Source organism: Mirounga leonina, unplaced genomic scaffold (genome assembly GCF_011800145.1).
Source record: "Mirounga leonina isolate KUSES-001 unplaced genomic scaffold, KU_Mleo_1.0 Mir_168, whole genome shotgun sequence".
NCBI lineage: Eukaryota > Metazoa > Chordata > Mammalia > Carnivora > Phocidae > Mirounga > Mirounga leonina.
Genome location: NW_023270426.1, coordinates 29,777,444 through 29,791,330, shown reverse-complemented (window position 1 = coordinate 29,791,330; position 13,887 = coordinate 29,777,444). Strand labels below are relative to the sequence as shown.

Here is a 13,887-nt window from a genome sequence, read left to right as displayed (position 1 = left end):
ATGTGCTTCTCTCATTATAGTTGGGTGCAGTTTTTATGTTCTGTTGGCATATATTTTCAACTTTACCATTTTTCATGAAAAATAGAACCAACATTCCATTGTGAATCTAGACTTTGAAATTACTTTGCAGGTGAAACACGTTGCTTTACCTTGCTTTCTACTTCTGTCTTAATTCTTATGATGAGAGGGAAAGGTATACTTGATTTGGTTTGCATGCTATGAAAGTAGTATGTATTCATAAAAAAAAAAATTTAGAAAAAAACAGGGAAGCAAAATGAAGATAATAAAGTGTTTACATCCAGAGAGAACCAGTATTTATGTCTTTTAAAGAAAAAAGCAGAGACATGGATAAATCGATAAATTTCTTTGCTTCTTAAGGAAAATGGGATTATTCTATAAGCTGTTCTGCAACAAGATTTTTTTTACTTAATAATATAACACTTAACAACAGGAGCATCTTCCTACTTGTTAAATATTCTTCTAAAATATCATCACATAGCATTCTCTTGTATGAGTTTTCTATAATTTACTACTAAACCTCCCTTTATTTGACCTTTAATTAATAACAGATTCTTACTCTTATAAATTAGATATTTATAGGAGTAGAGGTTAGTATGGATAGACATGATTAGGGAAAAAGCATATTATAAATTATTCATAGAATATTACATATATTAAAAAGTGATATAATTGCACACAAAAATATAATGAAAGGATGTATACAAAATCTTCCTAATACTTTTCTTTGTCTAGTGGAATTGAGGGAAATGTTAATTTTTTTTTTTAACTTTCTGGCTCATTTTCATTTTTTGCAATTATATTTACCACTTGTGTAATAAAAGAAGGAAATAAAATGAGAAAATACAAAATCTGTATATGCAGTATTACTATAGGTTTGTACCCCACCCCCCAAAAATGCAGAGAAAAAAATACCACAAGTATCTCTGCAAAATGTTAACAAGGATTATCCCTGACTAGAGGGATTGTAGTTGATTCTTACTCTTTATGTTCTACCTGTGGTTTCTCTATTTCTCTGTGTAGCAATGTATTATTCATAATAATAAAAAAAAAAAAAACAGAAGAGAAGAATCACCTTGCAAATGGGACAGGATATATTCCAAAGCCGAGCAATAGGAAATATTCGGTGTTAAATGTCTCTGATCTGTGTTGTTCTGAGTTACAGCTGACTGTTTCCCTAATCCAGCGACTGTATAAAACAGGGCTTCTGCTTCATTTTCTCATCCTAAAATGCAGTGCATGCGGCAGCAGGGTGTCTAGAGAGGGTAGGAGCAGAGGACCGTTGGCGTACAGATAGGAAGTGCAGAATTCAACTCTGGGTCTGGGAAAGGCTTCCTTGCCTTCTGTCCCAGTACAGGCCAGGGGGAGCGCACGGCCCAGGGCGCACACATCTTACACGGAGCAGCCCAGCCGGGTCTGCCAGGACACGTGACCAGCTGGAATCATCCCATAATAGGAAACAGGGGCACTGACCTGTTAAAGTAGCCAAATGGTTGCTGAAAGCCGACTTCAGAATGGGGTGCATTTCAGACCTCTGAGGGCCAGGCCTTCGGCGAGGAGACGCGGAGAAGGGAGATGAAGGGGCGAAGGAGAAAGAGAACCCTACTAGAGGCCAGGGGAGGGGCGGCTCTTCTCCCCACAGTATTACGGAGGAGACGGGATGTGCTGACATCACCGCGGGATGAAACTATCGCTGTCAGGGCAGCATGTTATTATCAGAGAATAGTTTCCCCCTTTGCAAATTCTAACAGCTGCCCTTTGTCATCCCTTATTGGCAGGCCACCCCTGTGTTCAGCACTATATGCCCAGTGTTCCATTTTATCCTCCTGAGAGCCCCGTCGGGAAGGCACTGTTTGCCCCAACTGACAAATAAAGAAACCGAGGCATAGAGAAGTCAAGTGCCTTTATTTGTAAGGTTGAAATATGTTGGACATACTTATACTAAAATCTCCTTTGTTGTTTCTCTGAATTTCACATTGAATTGGGCGTTCTGTACTCTTTCTCCTGATAAATCTGGTACTCCTGTTTGTCACTTGAAGAAACGGGGCACCTACTACCTGGGAACCCTTGTCCTTGGCCACGTGGCTGGCTGGAGTGAGAGTGAGGGTATGGCCCAAGCTTGTCTGGTTCCCAAGCCTACCCGATGCAGGCACAGAGGAAGAAGGCATTCGAGTCCCTGCCTTCCACAAGAAAAGCTAGATCGAATACAAATCGTGAATGCAGGACCCAGAGGCACGTGGGCCACCCATATGATCTGATTGGCCCAAACGTGTTTTCTTAAGAAAAGGGATGGAAAGCCTGCAGGCGGGGCATGCCATCTCCTGCCTCCCAGAGCCCCCCCAGCCCCTCTCACTCATCCCCCACCCCCAGCCTGCCTTACCCCTGTACACATTGGAGATCTTGCCCTCCTTTATTGCTATGGAGAATGACAGGTGTCAGCCAATGATGGGAAGTGCTGGAACAGTACACAGGGAAGAAAGGTAGTTTCCAGCTGGGGATTCCAAGAAGACTGCAAGGGGAAAGGAGCGTTTGAATGAACGTTCTTACCATTTTATATCTCTGAGTATTGCTAGCAAGATGCACTGTATAGACGGGATTCGTTCATTCATGCACCTAATAGTTATTGAACATCCACTGTGTCCCAGGCACTGTTGTAGGTGCTAGGTGTGTAGTAATGGGCAAGACAGAATCCCTGCCTCCGGCGAGTTTACATTCTTGTGAGGGAGACGTAACAAAGCCGTGGTCACGTAGTGAGAAGTGGCGAGAGGAAACATTCAAGCAGGCGGAGCAGGCGAGAGAATGGTGGGGACATTTTGATGCAGGTTGGTTAGGAAAGGCCCCTCTGGGGGTGGGACACGAACAGAGCAAAGTGAAGGAACAAGTCACCTGCGGAAGACGGCCAAGGGCTTTCCGGGAAAAGGCACAGCTAGTGCGAAGCCCGAGGCAGGCATGGGGACCAGAGCGTATACGGGGGGCTGTAGAGAAGCCACATGGCTGGAGCACAGGGCGAAGGGGGCAGACGGTGAGACTGGAAAGGGCGAGGAAGTGCGGGTCACAGAGGGCCTTTCAGGTCACGGTCAGGGCAGTGCTTGCTGGGGTGGGACCCTGAAATGGGGATACCTATCTCTCAGGGTTATGGGGAGCATTAAATAAATTTTCCATGACAAGTGCTAATAACATAGTGACACAGCTAGTTCTGTATACGTGACTGCTCTTATTCAGTGTTCAATAAATATTTTTATTGAATGAACCAAAATATAAGCTCCAGATGTCATAGGCCATTGGTCTGGGCACACTATATGGTTTTGTGCTGAAACATGAGCTCTGCCTCCAGATGACATAAGATTTATGCCCTGAATCCTTGACGTGAACAACAGCCCCTTCCATCCTCAGCTCCACCTCCCCCTGCATCTCCTCCGCCCCACCCCTCCACACACAAAACTCCTTGACAAGCTGGTTTTCACTGTAATTTTGATTTCCTCTGGTTGCCCTCCACAGATAAAACCGTGAAGCTGTGGAAAGTCAGCGAGCGTGATAAGAGGCCAGAAGGTTACAATCTGAAAGATGAGGAGGGCCGGCTCCGGGATCCTGCCACCATCACGACCTTGAGGGTGAGCCCGGGGGGGCAGCTTTGGCCCCCGTCTTTCACTTCTCTTGGCCACCGGGTGCCGAGGAAGGGCTCCCCGGTGTGGCCACAGGCTGGGTGCGGCTCTAGGTTGCAACTGTCACGTGTGAGTGAAGGAGATGAAGCAGAGACTCGCTCTGAGTCTCTGACGGCAGAGGGAGGAGCAGGACGGGTCTGAGCTCTGACCAGTACAAATACGTGTCCTTCATTTATTCCCCTAAGACTGGCCCACACGGCCACTACCATGCCTTACTACAGTCAGCCTCTGTCTGCTCACGGTATCGAAAATGTTCTGAGCATCTTTTGTATTCAAGGTGCAAGGGATGGGACTACCCAAGTGGCAAATTGGGATCTTGTGATTTAGAACATGAACTTGTGAATCTAATGGGCCTGGGTTTGAATTCTGCCCTTCATCAGAATCTCACGTGGTCACTTAACCCTTTTGAACTTGAGTCATGCAAGTTTTTTTTTAGTTTCTGTGTCTGTAAAACAGTGAACCTCCTACTTACTCAACCCAAAACCGTGAACCCCATACTTGACTAAAAATGTGCTGGGGATGGAAAGCCCTCCTTCCATGGTCCTCAATACGTGATCTCTGCTGTTAGTCTGAGCAGCTCCCTCCCTGCCCTCCGGAAATACACAGTCTGGTAGAGAAAGGATTTGTAGGTCTACTATAAAGATGCTTATGGCACTAAATAGAGTAAGGTAAATGCAGGGAGTGTCAGAGAGTTACAGTTTGATCAAAGGAGGAAGAAATGGTGTTTGGCTCTGGGAGACCAGGAAAGGTCTCTTAGGAAAGTGGTGTTAAAAATGGATTTCTAAAAGCAAACTTTTAAGGGAAGGCTCTCTGGATACAGGTTAAAGTGGTTCAGGACTCGGTGGTGAGTTTGGTTTTGGATGTGTTCAACCTGAATGGTAAAGCAGACACATGTTGAGACCAGCCCTAGCCCCAAGGGACTTTCCAAACTGTGTCAGACCTGTGCTTTCAGATACCAGCTACTAAAGACCGAAAACCGAGAAGGGACACATGTGGGGAGAAGAGGGGGTCACTCTAGGTTTAGAAGCAGCTACAGGAATTGAATGATTAGGGCCTGGTTAGCTCGCTTGTTTATTTATTCATTGATTCATTTGTTCCTCTATTCAGCAGGTGCTTTTTTTTTTTTAATATTTTATTTATTTATTTTAGAGAGACAGCGTGAGCAGGGGGAAGGGCAGACGGAGAAGGAAAGAATCTCAAGCAGGCTCCCTGCCAAGTGCAGATCCCAATGTGGGGCTCAATCTCATGACCCTGAGGTCATGACCTGAGCTGAAACCAAGAGTCAGACACTCAACTGACTGAGCCACCCAGATGCCCCCAGCAGGTGCTTTATGAACTCAGGCTCATTGCTGGCCACAGTGCTAGGCTCTCGGGTATTTACCCAGTAGTCCCAGGTACCTGGTCGTTGGTCTTCTAAGCAAATAAGCATTGGCTGTTCTGTTTCTTCTTGTCAGCCTGTGCCTTCAGCCTGAAGAACGGCCAGGCAAGTCTCCCATATCAGGCCGGGCTGATGCTCTAAAGGCTCGGAGGTTTTGCAGAGCTGAGGGTAGGGTAGTGAAGAGTATGGACATTGAGTCAGTCTGTCCTGGGTTAGAACTGTGGCACCATTGCTTTCCACCTGGGGACCTTGGACATATTAATTAAAGTCCTTGTGCCTCCCAAGTCCCAGTGCATTACAAGGATTCACTGCTTCCTGGGATTTTTGTGAGAAATCCATGCTATCTTGTGTGTGATGAAGTGCTTAGCCTTGTAGAGTCTCACTCCCAGAAAGCACTCATTAATGTGTGTCCCTGCTGTTGGTTTGGTATTATCTTCATCATTATCATTATCATAGCTGTTATTACTCCCTACTGATACAAGAAAGTTCGTATTCTTTTCCTTTTCATATACTTTTTATACTGTTGTATTCAGTCTACAAGCCATTCACTGATAACTAGCGAGCGGCAGGCAATCCACTGGCTGTCCAAAGGGAGTTAAGACAGTCTTTTGCTCCATGGAACTCAGCAATCCTGTGGGGAAAACAGAGGGCTTAGGTGCCACTGGGGAGTTCATACCATGACCTTCTGCCCAGATGTCACCTTGTCCTTGTTTGCTCTGTGAACGGACTTTCTCAGATGCCGTCTGTAGTTCCCACGAAGAGTTCCTGGTGTCCCTGGCATTCTGTGGGATTTCATATGCCTTGTGGTTGGCCGCTCTGAGATGCCGCCCACATGATGAAGGGAGGGCCTCTGTGTATGTTTCCATTAGAGCAGAGATGCTGAAGTGGACTTGGTACCCATCAAACGTGGAAGGAGGCCTTGAGGTGTGGCTGCAAGTTAGAAAACCCCAATTCTGGTTCTTGCTTTCGTCTTAACAAGCTGTGTGACCCGGGGCCAGCAAATCGCATTTCTTCTCTCCAGTCTTAGTTTCCGAGCTGCCACACAGAGGACTGAATGAATAGTCTGTGCTGTTGCATCCACGGTGCGAGTTCCAGATTCCCGGGACCCAACCCCAGTGATTCCCTTCAGCAAATGGAGGTGATCCAGCAAAATCTACACGTTTAACACAAGCCCCCGGTGGTTGAGACAGGGGGTCTGTGGTCACTGGATTTTATCATCTCTAAGGCTCCCCCGAGCTAGCATTTTTTTATGAAAGTACTTTTTTATAAAAGTAGCCTCTGCTACTTTTCAATCATTTCAATAGTTACTACATCAACTAGAGAGACACATTTGCTATAATATTGTAAATACCCGTATTTGATTTCACCCCGTCTACTTTCCTAGGCTTTCCAATATCCTGTGTTTCAGCGTAATCATCCACACTGCAACATTCTTTGGATGAAAACACTGAAAAGGCCAGCCTCCTTTCCGTTTTGATCCCAGTAGTAGAAGAAGAAGAAAAAAAAAAAAACAAGCAACCCTGAAGACCATAGATTCAGAACAATGACTCCAAACAGAGAATGAGCTGACGTGATATTAATCAAGCTGTAATTTACTAACATGCTCCTCTCTCAAAATTTGCATTGCCAGCATTTATGGCTTTTTCCCCTTCCCTGTCTTATGATTACCTCTTGCTCACTTTTCATACTTTACAGTTCTGTGTGGATCTTGAGAGTGAGAACATTTAATAATACCCGACAGCTAATTAATCCTCACTGAGTAATGAACCTGTTCTGTTTCAGTTCTAGGAGGCTCAGCTTTTCAAAGCAAGAATGTGGCTATTTTTTTTCTTCTTTCATGGAAGAGGTAGCCTTTTAAATCCAATCACTCATTACCCAGAGAGGCACCGTATTGCCTGCTCCGTATATAACATCCAAAGCAATAATCATAATGATAATTTAATAATAACACCTTATAGCTGTAAAGTGCCATTTATATCACCAATTGTTTTCTTACCTAATCCCTTGATTCATCTTCAGAACAGCCAGTGGGAAAGCCAGTGAAAATCCTGGTGCCTAGTATTTATTGAGCATTTATTATATCCCATGCACCATGCTGCACACTATATCTGCATTAGCTACCACCTGCGGTACAGTTTGCTGTTAAATACCCATTGTACAGATGAGGCTCAGAGAGGTTAAGTAATATGCCCAGGATCACGCAGGACTAAGAATGAAATCTTGATCTCCTTTGCTGTGGACCTGAGCCCTTAAACCTGGTGCAGTCTCAAAGAGAGAAGTGACTTGCCCAGTGCCTGCCGACTGGTGATTCCAGAGCCGGGACTAAAAATGAAGAGCTTTGGCTCTTGCACTTGGACACGTACATTGGAGGATTTGAAATGGCTTTCAATTAGTACCATTATTCCAGATCAGGATGCCTATCTCTGTCTCTCCCCACCCGCTCCACTTTCTCTCTTACCCCCACATTCATACACAGTGGGTTTTCAGATCCCTGACCTCAGCATGCGGGAACAGTGACCCCAAGGTCTTCTGTAATTCAGCTTAGCATGTTTCCCTTGGCCTTCCTGCCCAGCCTCTCAATAGCAAGGTGTAAGCAGCCCTCAGAACCCTTTCTAGTCAACAGAAACTCATAGTTCTAGTGACTTCATCAGCCTGGGATGGAAGCTGGGTGGTGAGAAATCACACTTAGCATATTTCTCCCTGCAGGAGGAGCCTGGAGTTATTTGCCTCATTATGGTTGGCTGCCAGTGCCCTGGGAACCTAGGCCAGATTGGAATTTTTTTTTTAACAAGCTATAAGTGTAGATTTCAGAAGGTGTGATCTCCCACACTGTGACTTTGCCATAACCGCCCCCAAAAATGAAGGGGCTGTAATGAATTCCAGTTTTCTAATGGATTTTACCTAAATCTTCCTTATAGCTAATATAAATAATAATAATAACCATGTTTATTTGGTGCTTGCTCTATGTCAGATGCTGGATTTCATATCCTTCGATCATGTAGTTCTAACAGTAACTCTGCCAGGTACGTTCTCTTACTCTCTCTGTATCATCCAAAGCCTGCATTCCTCAGAGAAGCTCTCCTAGAATTCCCTAGGGAAAATCACACCCTCGGATCTTCCCCTTCACTTTTGGTGGCCTTACCCTGACCCTCGTTTGCTAGCTTGTATCCTTACCTGAGATATCATCTGTCCATTTTCTGCTGCCCCTCCACCTCCTCTTAAACGTAGCCTCCAAGAAAGCGGGAGCCACGCTGGGTTTCCTCCCGTAGCCCCAGCACCTAGAACACGCAGCACATGGTAGGTCATGTATTTGTCAAATGAATGCATTACACAGAAGTGGAAACAGAGTCTTAGTGAGGGCAAGGATTTTACCCAAGATCTCATGGCTAGCAAATGGCAGAACTGGGATGCAAACCTACTCTATCTGATCCCAAGTTTTCATTATGATTCCTTATAGTTTCTGCCTTCTAAGAAGATATTAATTCATGATTGGAGACAGGGGAATTTCATTCTTTCTGTACCCTGGAATTCTTCAGCCCAGCTTTCTTAATGCATGAGCTTGACTTTGGTGGGGCAGGGGGAACAAGGAGTGAGGACTGCAAAGGCTTTTCTGTCACAGGGTGGGCACACAGTGGATGCACTGTTTTTTAGAAAGATGAAATGACCTCCTGTTTTATATACGAGCCCTCTGCTGGTGACTGCCTCTGTCTTCCTTTCAGCCTCAGGACACACACACGTGATGTTCTGGATTAACATTTTTCCACATAGAGTGACCCTGATGTTTGCATATATCATCAGTGGCTGTTTGGATACCTCGCCCCCCACCCCACCCCCGCCACCGTCTGAGACACCTTGGCCCGTCAGCATGAGCGTTTGCCAGCTCTGAACTCAGCAGGGGTCATCTTGAGGATTGTTGCTAATAGGTCACGAGGTTAGTAAGGTTGATTAAACAGACTCGCTCTTTTCCCGAAAGTGATCCTTTCAGTGAAACAACTAGTCTAGCTACCGGATCTGTTTTCTAAAGAACTGATTAAACAGACCAGGGGGTTAAGTGAAGCAACTGCATGTATTCAGCCTTTCCTAGGGACCAGCTCTGGGCTGAGCAGTGTGTAATGTATGTTTTACAATTCTTTCTTCATTGCAATCCTGTGACTTGGGCATCATGCCTGTTTTACGGGATGTGTAAACAGAAACTCAGGGAGGTAAATACTGGCTTAAGGCCCCACCGATAATAAATGACAAAGCCAGGAATGGAGCCCAGGTCTGTCTGATGCCAGAGGTCCTGCCCTTCCCCATTATGCAGGACTGTGTATTGTGTGGCCCCTGATCGAGACAACAGCAAGGGTGATAGCATCTGACACGTAGAACTCTTTACTGTCTTTTTATCCTACTAAGTGCCTACTGTGCATCAGGCACCGTGCTAGATATGTACTGCCAAGTGGATCTCCCACAGATGAGTGCAACACACTCCCTTTCCTCAGGAGGAAGGTAGAAACAAGATGCAAGTGCCTGCCACCAGAAATTAATGGAAGCAATAGTTCTTAAACTTCAGAGTGCCTCATGGGCACCTGGGGGGCTCTGTCGAGTACAGTCCCTTCTCACCAGGGATTCTGGCTTAGAAGGTCTGAGTTGCACCCAGTGAATCTTTGACAAGACCCCTCCTGGAAAACCCCCAGGTGATCCTGGTGCGTGCGATCCCTGGGCCACCCTTTGAGAAACACCGGAGAGGATAAGGGTCCCGAGACCAGCACAGAAGATTGCCATATCAGAGGAAGAACAGAAGGGAAGGAGGTACAGGACTAGGAAGGAGTTTCCAAGATGCATCTTGACAGATAGATGTTCTTTCATGCTGGGTGTCTCATTTGATGATCCCACGGATCCTGGGAGGCAAGTAGGACATGAATTGATATTTTCCTCTTTCTTATGGTATGGATGTAATTATCCCCATTATAAAAGGGGGAAACTGAGGCTCTGAGAAGCAGATACTTTCTGTCTAGACACAACCTTATGCTTTTTTGATGCCTCTATGGTACCCATGGAGGATGAGTAACCCCAGTTTCAGGGCAGACTACTGGGTGAGTCAAGATCGGCCAGCCCTGCCCAGGTTTTAATTTTGCCTTTATGCTTTGATACCCGAGGCCTCTTAGGACACAGATACAGCCTTCCCCTACCTATTTTTAATTTTTCTAGACTCCATTTTGTGATTCATTGCTGCGCCGGGGACTTAATATCCAATCCTTTTACAGTTTCATCTTTCCTTTCCTTATATTTGTTGCAAATAACAATGAAGTGTTTAGCTACTGCAGTGAAAAATCAATCAAGCCTGTTCCATATTCACAGGCTTGCAATGGCACCCGGATGGCCCCCTGGATTAGATTAACTTCGTGAATGTGTCACTGTGGTGTGGGTAATTTCTCAACCTCCGCTCCATCCCTCCTGCTCCTGCGTCGGCGGATGGATATTGAGATTTCCCATTGATTGACTGCCCCAAAAGAGAACACTGACGTGTGATGTGTGTAACTCAGCGGGACGCACATAGTCTGTGTTTATGAAAATAAATAATAATTTCTGTTATCATTATTGATTGCCATCATTATCTGATTGTATCTGTCTGTGTCATGGGGTTTCAGTTATGGGATCAGAAAGCACTCCACAGGAACCTCAGGCACAACCCTCCCCAACAAGCCTCTGCATTTTGATGTGTTTTGCCTCTTGAGGGTGAGGGTTAGGGATGTCTCCATCCTGTTCTTTGGCTAATGTTTGGTGAGACAATGTTAGTTGTGTTCAATGTTAAGCAAAGGAACTTATTCTGTTGGAATAATAATAAGAGCAGCCAGCATTTATGGAGGATTTGCTGTGTTCCAGGGACAGTGTACATATATTGGCTGATTTAATCTTTGAGATAATTATAGCCTTTATGTAGGGACTGAGATAAACCTCATTTTAGAGATGTGAGACCAGAAGTCGGATAGGTTAAGCAATGTGCCTGAGGTCACACAGCTGCTAAGTGGCAGTGTTTGGACTTGAATTCATGTTTTTACTAACCCTCCTCTCATATCAAAATAGAATATCTGGTCTATTCATCTGAATAGTCAATGTAAACCACACTCTGAGTCAGCAGGAACTAGAGGACAACCTATCAAGGAAACTGTAGAACTGCAGGTGCCTTGGGCACAGGTGAGTTTTCCATGTTGTTTTGGGGGAAGGAGGAGCAGAAAGGATGCATGGAACTAGGTCATGGTTTACCAAACCTGGATGATGATCAGACTCTGGGAACGGCCTAAATCATTCCCAGCTCACTGACTGAGAATATGTAGGAGCAGAGCCAAAGGATCTTCCCGTACCTCTCAGCTCTATCCCGGTCCTGAAGACCACCTGGGTGTGAGGAGCATTGGCACGATGATGACCTGAAAGGTCCAGTCCAAGGTGAAGGTTCTCTGGTTTCATTGTTTAAGTTCTTTCTTTGACTTCTCCCTTCCTCCCACCTCAGGGTACTACATAGAATAATTTGAGGGCAACCTTATTATCAAAACGAAGTTGGCGCTATACTGCGTGATTTGATTTGGAGTAAGCTTCTGCAAGCCATCAGGGTTTAGGTTGTGTGTGAGTGGTTCTGCCCTTCAAGACTCAAGTGCTTTTCCCATCCTACTCCTTATGGAATCAGCGGGCAGCCCACCTGTACTCTTAGAGGCCAGTGTCCTCTAAGAGAGAACACTATTGCAGACATTCATTAAACATATACTGTGTGCCAGGCTTTCTGCTGGGTACATTACAAGCACCATCTCTCGCAGCCCTGTGAGGTGCATACTCTTGTCATCCCCATTTTACAGATGAGGAACTTTATTTCAAAGCTGAAATGACTTACCCACAGGCTGTAGCTGCTAAGTGGCAGTCACATTTTTAACCACGTTCTCACTGACTCTGGAGTCTCTGATCTTAACACCATACTGTGGGTCTCCAGGAAAGGGACCAGGGCTCTCGCCACATGTCAGCCACCATCTGTAAGATGGAGATCACCATGCTAATAGAGTAATATGCCGACAGTATGTGGCATGATGCCTTGTGAACAGTGGATGATCAGCATTATTCCCTTTCTCCTTTCCCCTCCCCTCGTCTGTCACCTGGAGACCAAGAGTTTCAGGAAAGTCTGATGAATATAATTGTAAAGGTTCAATGCAGTGTGACGTCTGGGGCCCAGCAATCCATTCTGCCTGATTTTGAATGTGTGTTTGTACTGACTCTCCAAAGCTGCCTCAGATTCAGAGTGCGTTCTCAGACTATAAAATATTTTCTTTCATCTGAAAGCTACCTTTGTTCTGCTGCCTTTCCAGTGTAGTAATCAGATCCAATGTAAATGTAAATATAAGCAGAATCCTATACCTGGCTTAAGATCAAGTTCTTTTTGTCTCTTGCTCCTACGCCCTTTGAAGGCTACCATGGCTTCCTAAACGTGATAGGAACTGGTAAATGCCACTCCCCATATGTACACCTAATGGCAGTGGGAAGCTAAGAAGCCCACTAATATTTTTTTTTTTTTTTAAGATTTTATTTATTTATTTGATAGAGAGAGAGACAGCGAGAGAGGGAACACAAGCAGGGGGAGTGAAGCCCACTAATATTAGAAAAAGAAAAGAATCATGTTAGTGAAGAAAACCTTGATGTTTCCATGGCCTCTGATGCAGTCTATCTTGAGATTCCCTGGTCATGAGGCAGGACCATATTCTAGGCTATGACCTGTTCTCTTCCTGACATCGGTCATTAACTCGTGTGGGTTTCAGAGGTGTGGTAAGGTTGGCCAGGCCAGGCAGGCTGCTGGCCTTTGTTAGGCTCTGGAAGCAAGGATCTTGTCACCGTGTCAAACCTAATTCACACTGACCCAGATGGATTTTTCTCAAAAGAGAAGTTATCAGTATAGCTTCACCTGTCTTTTCCTTTCAAGAGCTCTCTGTATATTTTTACAGTAAGCAGAAAATCCAGGCACAACTGGATGATTCAAGGAGAAAAGTGCCTCCAATTCCTGAATTGTTCAGGTGGAGTTACCTGAATTAGGAGTGTGATGGGAAAGACATTGTCCCCAGAGCAGGTCCTGGCTCAGAAACAGGAGCTCACTGTTGCTGCAATGAGTGGTGTGAGTCCCATCCCCTGAAGTGACACCTGCTCAGGTATGAGTGTGTGGACGTGCACAGCCCGAGAAACCTTAGAACATTCACAAAGCCCAGAACGGATTCCTATTTGTCCGTTAGACTTACCTAACCAGAGATCAGAAATACGTGCCTACTCCCTTCTGCTACCAGCTCATGCGAAGAACCAATTTGAAGCCATAGAAGAAATTCTAGGGCTCCTGCTCATTATACATAAGATTTTTGTAAGAAAATAATTAACACAGGTGGGTTTAGAATCAAGTTCAGTAGAAGATAGGATCACTTTGATCCTCGTACATTGCAAACCAGGCTTTACCTGATGCTTTGATGTAGCATTTTTTTTTTTTTAGTTTCTTTTTTTTTTTAATTTTTTTTATTCTTATGTTAATCCCCATACATTACATCATTAGTTTTAGATGAAGTGTTCCATGATTCATTGTTTGTGCACAACACCCAGTGCTCCATGCAGAACGTGCCCTCCTCAATACCCACCACCAGGCTAACCCATCCTCCCACCCCCCTCCCCTCTAGAACCCTGTTTGTTTTTCAGAGTCCATCGTCTCTCATGGTTCGTCTACCCCTCCGATTTCCCCCCCTTCATTCTTCCCCTCCTGCTACCTTCTTCTTCTTCTTTTTTTTTTTTCTTAACATATATTGCATTATTTGTTTCAGAGGTACAGATCTGAGA

At 45.0% G+C, this 13,887-nt stretch overlaps 1 protein-coding gene across 2 annotated transcripts in view; it reads left to right on the top strand.

Moving 5' to 3' along the window:
• PPP2R2B (protein phosphatase 2 regulatory subunit Bbeta) overlaps positions 1-13,887 on the top strand; it is a 448,022-nt gene that overhangs the window by 340,755 nt on the left and 93,380 nt on the right. For both annotated transcript variants that reach the window (XM_035014406.1, XM_035014407.1), the window contains one exon: positions 3,517-3,629. In XM_035014406.1, the coding sequence (XP_034870297.1) occupies positions 3,517-3,629 (113 nt within the window). The remainder of the gene's footprint in view (positions 1-3,516; positions 3,630-13,887) is intronic.